At 40.8% G+C, this 14,257-nt stretch overlaps 1 protein-coding gene across 5 annotated transcripts in view; it reads right to left on the bottom strand.

The window, feature by feature from the left end:
• Nucleotides 1-7,017, bottom strand: part of LOC123546516 (FHF complex subunit HOOK interacting protein 2A-like) — a 35,367-nt gene extending 28,350 nt beyond the window's left edge. For all 5 annotated transcript variants that reach the window (XR_008372331.1, XR_008372332.1, XM_053550865.1 and 2 more), the window contains exon 1: nucleotides 6,847-7,017. Coding sequence is in view for 3 of the 5 variants with exons in the window: in XM_053550865.1 (XP_053406840.1) it covers nucleotides 6,847-6,903 (57 nt within the window). In the remaining 2 variants the exon portion in view is untranslated. The remainder of the gene's footprint in view (nucleotides 1-6,846) is intronic.
• Between the last annotated feature and the right edge of the window lie 7,240 nt (nucleotides 7,018-14,257).

The raw sequence follows: 14,257 nt of genomic DNA, 5'->3' as shown, positions 1-14,257 counted from the left end.
GATATCCCGACTAGTGTTCAGTGATTTACTTAAAAAAAATTGGTACTATTTCCAGCAGTATGGGCTTAGACTGTATGCTGGAGAGGTAAATATGACACCAGTCAAACTAATATAACACAATCCTAGGAATATTGAGTTAATTACTTTTCTTATGGAAATAAGTTGTTCCATCCATTCAAGGTGGGGACTTTCGTCAACTAACCACATTAAACAGAAACTTAACCTTTACCTGAAATTAAACTGAGAGGCAGTGGCTAGAGAACCGGAATCAATTCCCTAGACAGCGAACTTATTCGTCCGGAACTGGTTCTCTAGTCAAAGTACCGTGCTTAGGCTAGGGAACCGGAATTTTATTTCTATGCATAAAGCTGCCGAAATTCACTCTGATTCTTTTGGTAAGTATCACGCATGTTATTATCTTAATTAATTTTAACATTTCAGCAAGCCATGCCCTTGCATTTGTCTGCATTTACTGTGCCTCCAAAGTGTACTCGCCGCATACTGTCTGCTATATTGAAATGATATAAACTAGTATGAATGAATGAGGAAATCATTGTCGGCATCGGAGCAAGCTAAAGTAAACTTGAAATTTAAACTTAAAAGGTACAATACAATATTAAAAGAAACAACTAAAACAAATTAAGTAATTTCTGTTAATTAGCACCGATCACATTTTTTTTCAATTTGCAAATCACTTGCAAACTTTAATCCAATAAAAAAACTGATGCACGTGAAATGCCGAAATGTTACAAACCAGTATTTAAAGTGATCAAAGAATCCGCTGGGAGCTTTAAATTATGGCAATTAAATTATTCTGTACATCCGTAAACATCTAATGACGCAAATAAAAAACAATACAATTTTACATTTATGACATAAATAATTCAAACATAGTACATGTTTAAACAAGTGCAAACCAGTTTTCATGCATTCATTTGTACTAGTTTATATCTTCCAATATGGCAGACAAGGTATGCAGCGAGTACACTTTTGGAGACACAATAAACGCAGAAAAATGCAAACTTGGGCATGGTAAATTTACTTAAAATAATCTGACATGCATGATACTTACCAAAAGAAACAAAGTGAATTTCGGCAGCATAAGCATAGAATTAAAATTCCGGTTCCCTAGCCTATGCATGGTACTTTGGCTAGAGAACCGGTTCCGGACAAGTAAGTTCGATGTCAAGGGAAACAATTCCAGTTCTCTAATTATTTTTTTTCTGCTGAATTTCAAATATAACTAGAAAATGCTTTTGTAAAAAAGCGCATGTCTCCCCCAATGCAAAGTCCTATACAAGAAGTCAATAGGGGCCAGGAGCGAAAGTCGAAGAGACACTGATGGTTGGCTGCAATAGGGATCATCTACTTGGCATGTCCAGTCATCCCGCTAAATTTCAACACTCTTGGCCTAGTGGTTCTCAAGTCACTGTTCAGGCTCCTGTGACCTTGACCTTTGATCAAGTGACCTCAAAATAAATAGGGGTCATCTGCTCTGCATGTCCAATCATCCTATTAAGTTTCAACATTGTAGGTCAAGTGATTCTCAAGTTATTTCTAAAAAATGATTTTACAAGAACAGGCCACTGTGACCTTGACCTTTAATAGACTGACCCCAAAATCAATAGGGGTCATCTACTCTGCATGTTCAATCATCCTATGAAGTTTCAACATTCTGGGTCAAGTGGTTCTCAAGTTATTGATCAGAACTGGTTATCAATGTTCAGGCCTCTGTGACCTTGACCTTTAACAGAGTGACCCCAAAAACAGTAGGGGTCATTTACTCTGCATGACTAATCATCCTATGAAGTTTCAACATTCTGGGTCGAGAGGTTCTCAAGTTATTGATTGGAAATGGTTTTCCATGTTCAGGCCCCTGTGGCCTTGACCTTTAACAGAGTGACCCTAAAATCGTTTGGGGTCATCTACTCTGCATGACCAATCATCCTATGAAGTTTCAACATTCTGGGTCAAGTGGTTCTCAAGTTACTGACCGGAAATGGTTTTCAATGTTCAGGCCCCTGTGACCTTGACCTTTCACAGAGTGACCCCAAAATCGTTACGGGTCATCTACTCTGCATGACCAATCATCCTATTAAGATTCAACATTCTGGGACAAGTGGTTCTCAAGTTACTGACCGGAAATATTTTCAATGTTCAGGCCCCTGTGACCTTGACCTTTAATGGAGTGACCCCAAAATCGATAGGGGTCATCTACTTTGCATGCACAATCATCCTATGAGGTTTCAACATTCTGGGTCAAGTGGTTCTCTAGTTATTGATCATAAATGGTTTTCCATGTTCAGGCCCGTGACCTTGACCTTTGATGGAGTGACCCCAAAGTCAATAGGGGTCATCTACTCATCATGACCAATCATCCTATGAAGTTTCAACATTCTGGGTCAAGTGGTTCTCTAGTTATTGATCGGAAATGGTTTTCAATGTTCAGGCCCCTGTGACCTTGACCTTTGACGGAGTGACCCCAAAATCAATAGGGGTCATCTACTCTTCATGACCAATCAGCCTATGAAGTTTCAACATTCTGGGTCAAGTGGTTCTCTAGTTATTGATCGGAAATGGTTTTCAATGTTGAGGCCCCTGTGACCTTGACCTTTGACGGAGTGTACCCAAAATCAATAGGGGTCATCTACTCTTCATGGCCAATCATCCTATGAAGTTTCAACATTCTGGGTCAAGTGGTTCTCTAGTTATTGATCGGAAATGGTTTTCAATGTTCAGGCCCCTGTGACCTTGACCTTTGACGGAGTGACCCCAAAAACAATAGGGGTCGTCTACTCCAGCAGCCCTACAACCCTATGAAGTTTGAAGGTTCTAGGTCAAATGGTTCTCCAGTTATTGCTCGGGAATGAAGTGTGACGTACGGACGGACGGAAGGACAGACGGATGGACAGGGCAAAAACAATATGTCTCCTGGGGGAGACATAATTAATTCAAGGTTTAGAATCAGTCATTGATCTGTTATCAACAGTGTATTTTACAATAAACTAATCGGCACGGAAGAGTGTGTTCATTTGGAGTCCCTCGGTTATTTAGGTTTTGAAAGAAAAGGTAAACAACTGGGTGAACGCTGGTATCTGTAAACAATTTAGATCCAAGTTTTAAGTGAACACTGGTTAAGTTTTATTTGTTATTTCATTTTCAACAAAATTAAAGATGTAAATAACCCGAAATCTCTAGAAAAAGGAAGTCCGTATCCCTAGAAAACCCCTAACAGGCTTGTCTAGAGGTATGGATCCGTACCACTAGACACTTCCAATAAAATATTGCTCTACAAAAAAGAACTGTAATAACAGCAACTTTAAGTTAACTAATCATAACCTTTACCAGTAATTACCTTATCACTAGGAATACAGTACATATTATATATTGATTACCGGACCTGTACTACCTCTAGACCCCAGGTCTAAAGGTTCGGTCACGGACCCCTAGCCACTTTAGTGAAACAAGAGCACCGCCTTGCGGGTGCTGACGCTCATCTGATTTTTTTTGTATAATAGAAATATTGTCCTACCCATGATTTTCTAAGTCTAAAAAGGGCCATCACTCTTGCAAAAAGCAAGATAGAGTTATGTTTCTTGATGTACAGTGTCCACTTATGATGGTGAAAAACTGTTGCAAGTTTTAAAGCAATAGCTTTGATAGTTTATGAGAAAAGTTGACTTAAACATAATATTCAACCAAGAAAATGATTTTTCTAAGTCCAAAAGGGGCAATAATTATTGCAAAAAGCGGGTGGAGTTATGTTGCTTGCTGTACAGGGTCAGCTTATGATGGTGAACAAGAGCTGCAAGTTTTAAAGCAATAGCTTTGATAGTTTAAGAGAAAAAGTTGACCTAAACATAAAACTTAACCAAGAAATCTGATATTTTCTAAGTCCAAAAGGGGCCATAAATCTTGCAAAAAGCAGGATGGAGTTATGTTTCTTGCTGTACAGGGTCAGCTTATGATGGTGAACAAGTGTTGCAAGTTTTAAAGGAATAGCTTTGATAGTTTAGGATAAAAGCTGACCTAAACATAAAACTTAACCAAAAAACTGATTTTCTAAGTCCAAAAGGGGCAATAATTCTTGCAAAAAGCAAGATGGAGTTATGTTTCTTGATGTACAGGGTCTGCTTATGATGGTGAACAAGTATTCCAAGTTTCAAAGCAATAGCTTTGATAGTTTAGGAGAAAAGTTGACCTAAACATAAAACTTAACCAAGAAATCTGATATTTTCTAAGTACAAAAGGGGCCATAAATCTTGCAAAAAGCAAGATGGAGTTATGTTTCTTGCTATACAGGGTCAGCTTATGATGGTGAACAAGTATTCCAAGTTTCAAAGCAATAGCTTTGATAGTTTAGGAGAAAAGCTGACCTAAACATAAAACTTAACCAGGCAACGCCGACGCCGACAACCGCTCAAGTGATGACAATAACTCATCATTTTTTTTCAAAAAATCAGATGAGCTAAAAATCACTTTTTAATGGACAGCTCTCAGTCTCAATTTCAGACTAATGTCTTGATACGGTAGCCTCACAGGCACCAGCATCCGACGTGGGACAAAGAATATGGCCTTGTTTTTCATCCTAAGTGAGTTCTAAATGAAAAATATGTAATGAAATATGACCCCCTACAAATGATACATATGTCTACTGAAGGCCAGAATCTCGAGAATCGAGCCTGCGAGCAATGGGTTCACTTCCCGGGCCGTTGTGAAATAAATTCTTTAGACAATTAAACAAACTACCTATCACTTTTAACTGTATACATTTAGCTACAAAATGAGACCGACCCCAAGTCTCTAGCCCTTCCCGTTCATGAAATATCTATCAGGAAACGAGTGATTTCCTGCTGAAAGTCCCTGGTAGATAAAAATGCGGCCCAAAGAATCGGTACGTAAACATAGACTAAAGTATGGTTGTTCGCCAAGTACGGCTCAAATTCAATAAAAAATACTAAATAGTATAAATAAATACATAAACTAGGGCCACTCACAATCGTCAGTTGCATCTCAAACACGCGATATCGGCGTTTCAAATTTTTCCACGGTTTTTCAACTGAATGCTACGCCATTGAACAGAATTCATAAGGTATTTTTAAACGCAATTTCTGATTGGCCAATAGTGACACACCTCCGACAGAATCTCAACGTTTCGTGCAAAATTACTCGGATATTATCGTATTGGTTTCAATGGCGGAGAATACAATTGAAAGACTGACGGAAAAATAAACAAGAGCTGTCGGAGTACAGCAACGCTCGACTATTCAACAGCCTTGTCAATTGAATGAATACAAAAGTTGAAAAAGGGGCATAACTTTGTAAAATGCAAAGTAGAGGTATTGAACCTCTGTACTGCATGCCATATCATGACAGTGAACAAGTGTGTGAAGTTTCAATCCTTTCCAATTTGTGGATACTGAGATACCAGCTTACATACAAAAACTTAACAAAAAACTGCTAAGTCAAAGGGGCATAATTTTGTAAAAATGCCAAGTAGAGTTATGGGACCTTCACAGTGCATGTTAGATCATGACAGTGAACAAGTGTGTGAAGTTTCAATCCATTCCAATTAGTGGATATTGAGATATCAGATTACATACAAAAAATTAACCAAAAACTACTAAGTCGAAAAAGGGGCATAATTTTGAAAAAAAAGAGAGTAGAGTTATGGGACTTGCTTAGTGCATGTCAGATCATGATAGTGAACAAGTATGTGAAGTTTCAATCCATTCCCATTAGTAAGTACTGAGATACCAGCTTACATACAAAACCTTAACCAAAAATTTCTAAGTCGAAAAAGGGGCATAATTTTGTAAAAAAGCAAAATAGAGTTATGGAACCTGTGCAATGTAGATCAGTTCATCACAGTGAATAAGTATGTGAAGTTTCAATCCATTCCCACAAGTGGTTACTGAGTTACCAGCTTACATACAAAACCTTAACCAAAAATTTCTAAGTCGAAAAAGGGGCATAATTTTGTAAAAAAGCAAAACAGAGTTATGGAACCTGTGCAATGTAAGTCAGTTTGTCACAGTGAATAAGTGTGTGAAGTTTCAATCCATTCCCACAAGTGGTTACTGAGATAGCAGCTTACATACAAAACCTTAACCAAAATTGGGACGCAGACGCGGACGCAGACGCCGACGCCGACGCATGGGCGAGTGCAATAGCTCACTATTCTATGAATAGTCGAGCTAAAAAGTAAATATCACGTATAGTAGATGCTACTGACGGTGATGTGTGGCCATGATTTACGTATTTAGTAATACCTGTTATTAATGGCAAATGAATTTGACCCTTGCTAGGCTGACAAACATCTTTTAGTCCGTGATTTCGTACCGTTTCGTTGTGCCGCATTTCTATCTACCTGGAACTTGCAGCAGAAAGTCACTCGTTTTCTGATAGATATTTCATGAACGGGGAGGGCTAGAGACTTGGGGTCGGTCTCATTTTGTAGCTAAATGTACGTGTGAAATAGTGATAGGTAGTTTGTTGAAATATCTAGAGAATTTATTTCACAACGGCCCGGGAAGTGAACCCATTGCTCGCAGGCTCGATTCTCGAGATTCTGGCCTTCAGTAGACATATGTATCATTTGTAGGGGGGTCATATTTCATTGCATATTTTTCATTTTCAACTCATTTAGAATGAAAAACAAGGCCATATTCTTTGTCCCAGGTCCGATACTGGTGCCTGTGGGTAGCCTATGGAAATATCAGTAGCTGTGCAATACCTTAAACATAAAAAATTGCAAAATCAAGTCCCGAAAATTATACAGAAATGTAAAAATCTGAAAATTATAAATAACATAAAGTTATTCGCATGTGCAGTGCGTCAACTTACCGCATCCACTGCATGCTGCAGGATGCTCGTAAACCTGGAAAACATTTTCTTTTTCATGAATTTATAATAAGTGTCACCAAAAGCTTTGAATTTAGCTCATTTTTATATATTTTTTCCTTTTCAGTTTTCACAGGAAATACGTTTTTGTTGTTGTTTTTTGTTAAGTTGTTGTTGTTGCTAGGACTATTCGCCATATCGTACCGTACAGCTGGTAGTGTACGGAAATTCACTACGCGCGTGTCACTGTTTGGACCAATCAGTAAGTAACGGCGGACAGTTAACATAACCAGTGTTCCTGGGTTCTGTACCAGTGCCTGTCAAGGAAAAACAATATCTTATAATTTAACATTTGGATTAAAATTTGCTAAAACAAAAATCTACTGGTACTGATGATAAACCTGGACAGATGATAAAGTCGACCATCTTGGAAATATTTGATTGCAATCGGTTATTTATAAAATTGTACACACCATCTAATAGTATCCATTTACAACACCAACTGGTGTAAATAAAAACAAAATTGGTAAATATTCTGTATAAATAAATGACTTACATTTATCTGTATAAATTTATCCAAAATTAGTGGGGAAGGGGTGTTTTTTTTTTTCGCATGCTCACTGTCGCCACATGAAGGTCTGACATTGGGTCACGTTTCATTACTTGATTAGGAATGACTGTTGCAGCTTTTTGGGGAAAATTTCAATACAATACTACGAAGAAAATTTTGTAAATGACAAAGTGTTCGAATTTATCATCAGTCAACCTGCTTACAGTCCCCATTTTACAAACCCCTTTCAGGGCCTCACTTTGTGTGAGTTTGCTAACTAAATATAAATTTGAATTATGTTAAGTTTTCAGCAAATGTTAAGCTTTATTTTGATACCGACCATTGATTACAAATTGCAGGAATAAAAAAGTTACAGGTAAAAACCTCATTTTCTGTTCGGGTTTATCATCAGTACCAGTACATTTGCTGATTGCTTATAACATCTATAAATAGGAAAATATTTTATTTCAATATTGATTTTCTTTTGAAAATGGTGGGAAAAATGAGAAAAAATGTAAAAAATCATCATATTAAAAGGAAGTAATTCTGGAGAAAATACACCAACAATTTTTTTAATTGGGTCCGTATGACACATGAGTTTAATCCAAAACTTTTTACAGAATGTGCAGGAAAAGATCAATATTGACTTTTGACCTTCAAATGTGACATTGACCTTCGAGCTAGGGGTCCGAGTATCACATATGACACACTGTCTCACACTGTCTCATTACGGGAAACATTTGTGTCAAGTAATATTAAAATCCCGCAATGGATGACAGCGTTATTGACCAAAAAGGGGAAAAAACCCTATTGACCTTTGACCTCCCGTAAGACACTTTGTCTTATTACGGAAAATATTTGTGCCAAGTAAAATCCCATCATGGATGACAAAGTTATTGACCATACAGGAAAAATCCTTACTAACCTTTGACCTCCAAGTGTAACATTGACTTTTGAGCTAGGGGTCTAGGTACTGCGCATGAATTAGTTTAAATTAGTGTGCTTAATAATTTCTCTTTTGTAGCTCTTTTATAACTTTGTTAAACTTGTTTTAATTTGTTGTATAGTCGGTTCAAAAGCTCTTCAGAGCTTATGTTTTGTAATGTTGCCTTCTTGCCGACTCAAAATAAAACTTATTGTATTATTGTATTGTATTGTATTGGAATCGAACCCGGATCGCCGTGGTAGCGGTCTTGACCAGTATTTATCGGAAGAATATGTACTTTTCGGTCGTTAAATTTAAATCTTATAACTGATTAAGGCAGTTTACCTCCAGTACCCCGTTACAAACGCTTTTCAATTTTGAATGAATAAATTAGTAAAATCAACTAATTCTTATGTGTTTCCATAACATATAATTTGTCAGTGACTAAGGTTCAAAGCCTTCTTAAGAAACACAGCAATAATGTTTTGGGAAAAAAAGTCCCTTTTTTGTTGGCGCACGATCTGGAGGTTAGTGCATTTAAATAATATAGCATATGATATAAGATATCGCTGACAGAATTCATAGTTTCACATTTTATAGGTTGAAGCATATCCTAGTTTACGCCATCGATTAAGCACTATACAATGCCTATTATTTATTGTATTGCAATACATCATCACTAAGTTATGGAGGTTAATATTCTCCTTGAAACAACCATTTTTGTTCTTTTAGATTTTGCATCAATAGATATCAACTCAATGTTCAAAATTCAGGTCACAATTCCTGTCCTAAACAATATAGGATCGAAGATAGGCTGCTTCATCCTCTCCGTGTTCTGTCCTATCAGATTTCCAAAGAACACTGAGCGTCAACAAAACTTAATATATAAAATAATAACATTCTTTGCGAGAAGGCTCTGAATTAGACCAATTTTTAAATGTCTTAGTCTATTCATGTTTAGGTAGGCACAAAATATCTTTCCGAGCCAGCGACACAGAGGAAGCGCTTAGAACCAGAGTGGGAGCCAAGGCACATTAATTATCAGCGTGTTCAACGCGCTTTTAAGCTATTAGCAAACGATCTGCTTTCCTTAAACTGCATTTTGATATATATGTTCCTCTTGTCCTTGTTGCTACATGTCTACTAGCTCTCGAACATAGGGTCATTAGTTTTAGGATATTTTCATTGTAAAGGGAATTTCTCATTCGACAACAGTACGTATAAGTTTTACTGAAAGTCTTATGAATGGACATGTTCATTACAGTAGCCTGGTACAATTTGAATAAAGAAATATGAAAATATGTGACTAAAAGTTACAACTAATATTAGTATCACACATGTTGTAAAAGATAATTATCATATTGAAAATGTCATATGTTTGAGTATTTATTCCCCGTTAGAATTTGAGGGATATTGTTTCGACATTGTCCAAGTCCACATTTCTCTGTCGTTCTCTAGCTGTATATAAAAACGATAACAATATAACTTTTAGCTGTAAAATGTAGTGATATTGTTTCATATTTTCTTATTAAAACAAGGCTTTTTTACAAGTCCGCCAGTAAAACTTTCAGTAAAATCTTTAGCGTGATTAAAACAGAGCAAAGCAAATATTGAAAATAGAAGTGTAATTCCAAGAGTTACACATGGTCATAAAGACTGTTGTCGTATGGGAAAGTCCCCTTACATTGCAAATATCAAATGTTTACAACTAATGTCGCTATGTTCGAGTTCCATTACACATGTTACAATAGAGAAGAGGAACATATATATCTAAATGCAGTTTAAGGAAAGCAGATTGTTTGCTAATAATTTAAAAGCGTTAAACACCCTGATACTAAATGTGCCTTGGCTCCCACTCTAGTTCTAAGCGCCTCCTCTCTGTCGCTGGCTCCTCCTCTTGGCCAAAAATACATAAAGACGGTAGTAATCCGCAAACAAATCACGTAAACACTACAAAATGAGCATTGTTCAGTGAGCAGTTGCCTCAGAGCTGTGAACGCTTCTACATGAATAGTGTTCAGCGAGCAGTAACCACAGCGCTGTGAGCACTACTAAATGAGTAACGTTCGGGGAGCAGTAACCACAGCGCTGTGAGCGCTACTAAATGAGTAGTGTTCGGGGAGCAGTAACCACAGCGCTGTGAGCGCTACTAAATGAGCAGTGTTCGGGAAGCAGTAACAACAGCGCTGTGAGCGCTACTAAATGAGCATGTTCGGGGACCAGTAACACAGCGCTGTGAGCGCTACTAAATGAGCAATGTTCGGGGACAGTAACACAGCGCTGTGAGCGCTACTAAATGAGTAACGTTCGGGGAGCAGTAACACAGCGCTGTGAGCGCTACTAAATGAGTAACGTTCGGGGAGCAGTAACCACAGCGCTGTGAGCGCTACTAAATGAGTAACGTTCGGGGAGCAGTAACCACAGCGCTGTGAGCGCTACTAAATGAGTAACGTTCGGGGAGCAGTAACAACAACGCTGTGAGCGCTACTAAATGAGTAACGTTCGGGGAGCAGTAACAACAGCGCTGTGAGCGCTACTAAATGAGCAAGGTTCGGGGAGCAGTAACAACAGCGCTGTGAGCGCTACTAAATGAGTAACGTTCGGGGAGCAGTAACAACAGCGCTGTGAGCGCTACTAAATGAGTAACGTTCGGGGAGCAGTAACCACAGCGCTGTGAGCACTACTAAATGAGCAACGTTCGGGGAGCTGTAACCACAGCGCTGTGAGCACTACTAAATGAGTAACGTTCGGGGAGCAGTAACAACAGCGCTGTGAGCGCTACTAAATGAACAACGTTCGGGGAGCAGTAACAACAGCGCTGTGAGCGCTACTAAATGAATAGTGTTCGGGGAGCAGTAACAACAGCGCTGTGAGCGCTACTAAATGAGCAATGTTCGGGGAGCAGTAACCACAGCGCTGTGAGCGCTACTAAATGAGCAATGTTCGGGGAGCAGTAACAACAGCGCTGTGAGCGCTACTAAATGAGCAATGTTCGGGGAGCAGTAACAACAGCGCTGTGAGCACTACTAAATGAGCAATGTTCGGGAAGCAGTAACCACAGCGCTGTCAGCGCTACTAAATGAGTAACGTTCGGGGAGCAGTAACAACAGCGCTGTGAGCACTACTAAATGAATAGTGTTCAGTGAGCAGTAACCACAACGCTATGAGCACTACTAAATGAGTAACGTTCGGGGAGCAGTAACCACAGCGCTGTGAGCGCTAATAAATGAGCCATGTTCGGGGAGCAGTAACCACAGCACTGTGAGCACTACTAAATGAGCAATGTTCGGGGAGCAGTAACAACAGCGCTGTGAGCGCTAATAAATGAGCAATGTTCGGGGAGCAGTAACAACAGCGCTGTGAGCGCTAATAAATGAGTAACGTTCGGGGAGCAGTAACCACAGCGCTGTGAGCACTACTAAATGAGCAACGTTCGGGGAGCAGTAACCACAGCGCTGTGAGCACTACTAAATGAGCAACGTTCGGGGAGCAGTAACCACAGCGCTGTGAGCACTACTAAATGAGCAACGTTCGGGGAGCAGTAACAACAGCGCTGTGAGCACTACTAAATGAGCAACGTTCGGGGAGCAGTAACCACAGCGCTGTGAGCACTACTAAATGAGCAACGTTCGGGGAGCAGTAACCACAGCGCTGTGAGCACTACTAAATGAGCAATGTTCGGGGAGCAGTAACAACAGCGCTGTGAGCACTCCTAAATGATCAATGTTCGGGGAGCAGTAACCATAGCGCTGTGAGCGCTAATAAATGAGTAACGTTCGGGGAGCAGTAACCACAGCGCTGTGAGCGCGCTGTGAACGCTACTAAATGAGTAACGTTTGGGGAGCAGTAACCACAGCGCTGTGAGCGCTAATAAATGAGCAATGTTCGGGGAGCAGTTACCACAGCGCTGTGAGCGCCACTAAATGAGCAATGTTCGGGGAGCAGTAACAACAGCGCTGTGAGCGCCACTAAATGAGCAACGTTCGGGGAGCAGTAACAACAGCGCTGTGAGCGCCACTAAATGAGCAACGTTCGGAGAGCAGTAACAACAGCGCTGTGAGCGCTACTAAATGAGTAACGTTCGGGGAGCAGTAACCACAGCGCTGTGAGCGCGCTGTGAACGTTACTAAATGAGTAACGTTCGGGGAGCAGTAACCACAGCGCTGTGAGCGCTAATAAATGAGACACGTTCGGGGAGCAGTAACAACAGCGCTGTGAGCGCCACTAAATGAGCAACGTTCGGGGAGCAGTAACAACAGCGCTGTGAGCGCCACTAAATGAGCAACGTTCGGGGAGCAGTAACAACAGCGCTGTGAGCGCCACTAAATGAGCAACGTTCGGGGAGCAGTAACAACAGCGCTGTGAGCGCCACTAAATGAGCAACGTTCGGGGAGCAGTTACAACAGCGCTGTGAGCGCCACTAAATGAGAAACGTTCGGGGAGCAGTTACCACAGCGCTGTGAGCGCCACTAAATGAGCAACGTTCGGGGAGCAGTAACCACAGCGCTGTGAGCGCCACTAAATGAGCAACGTTCGGGGAGCAGTAACAACAGCGCTGTGAGCGCTACTAAATGAGTAACGTTCGGGGAGCAGTAACCACAGCGCTGTGAGCGCGCTGTGAACGCTACTAAATGAGTAACGTTCGGGGAGCAGTAACCACAGCGCTGTGAGCGCTAATAAATGAGAAACGTTCGGGGAGCAGTAACAACAGCGCTGTGAGCGCCACTAAATGAGCAACGTTCGGGGAGCAGTAACCACAGCGCTGTGAGCGCCACTAAATGAGCAACGTTCGGGGAGCAGTTACCAAAGCGCTGTGAGCGCCACTAAATGAGCAACGTTCGGGGAGCAGTTACCACAGCGCTGTGAGCGCCACTAAATGAGCAACGTTCGGGGAGCAGTAACCACAGCGCTGTGAGCGCCACTAAATGAGCAACGTTCGGGGAGCAGTAACCACAGCGCTGTGAGCGCCACTAAATGAGCAACGTTCGGGGAGCAGTAACCACAGCGCTGTGAGCGCCACTAAATGAGAACGTTCGGGAGCAGTACAACAGCGCTGTGCGCACTAATGAGCACGTGGGAGCATAACCACAGCGCTGTGAGCGCCACTAAATGAGCAACGTTCGGGGAGCAGTAACCACAGCGCTGTGAGCGCCACTAAATGAGCAACGTTCGGGGAGCAGTAACAACAGCGCTGTGAGCACTACTAAATGAGCAACGTTGGGAGCAGTAACCACAGCGCTGGACATCTAATCTGAATGTTCGGGCATGTAGACACAGCGTTGGGTTACTGCTCTCTGAACATACTCATTAGAGCTTCACAGCGCTGTGGTTACTGCTCATTAACACTAGCATTTTAGCGTCCACAGCGCTCTGGTTACTGCTATCTGAATATTGGTCATTTAGTAGCATTCACATGTCTATGGTTACTACTCACTGAACAATGCTCAATTAAGAGCACTCCTGCGCTGTGGTTACTGCTCATTAAACATTGCTATTTTAGTTGCGTTCATATCGCTGTGATTACTGCTTACTGAAAATTGTTCATTTAATAGTGTTCACAGCGCTGTGGTTACTGCTCACTGAAGACTACTCATGTAATAATTTTAACAGCGATGTGATAACTGCTCACTGAACACTACTCATTTAATAGTGTTCACAGCGCTGTGGTTACTGCTCACTAAACGATGATCATCTTAGCAGTGTTCACAGCGTTGCGGTGACTGCTCACTGAACATTGGTCATTTGATAGTGTTCGCAGCGCTGTGGTTACTGATCACTGAACAATGCTCATTTAGTAGTGTTCACAGCGCTGTGGTTATACTGCTCACTGACAAATGCTCAATAAGTAGTGTTCACAGCGCTGTGGTTACTGCTCACTGAACACTGCCAATATAATAATGTTCACAGCGCTCTGGTTACTGCTCACTGAAAATTGCCCA

Source organism: Mercenaria mercenaria, chromosome 9, assembly GCF_021730395.1.
Source record: "Mercenaria mercenaria strain notata chromosome 9, MADL_Memer_1, whole genome shotgun sequence".
Taxonomy (NCBI): Eukaryota; Metazoa; Mollusca; class Bivalvia; order Venerida; family Veneridae; genus Mercenaria; species Mercenaria mercenaria.
Note: the sequence above shows the minus strand (reverse complement) of the source record. Positions and strands in the feature narration are given on the sequence as shown.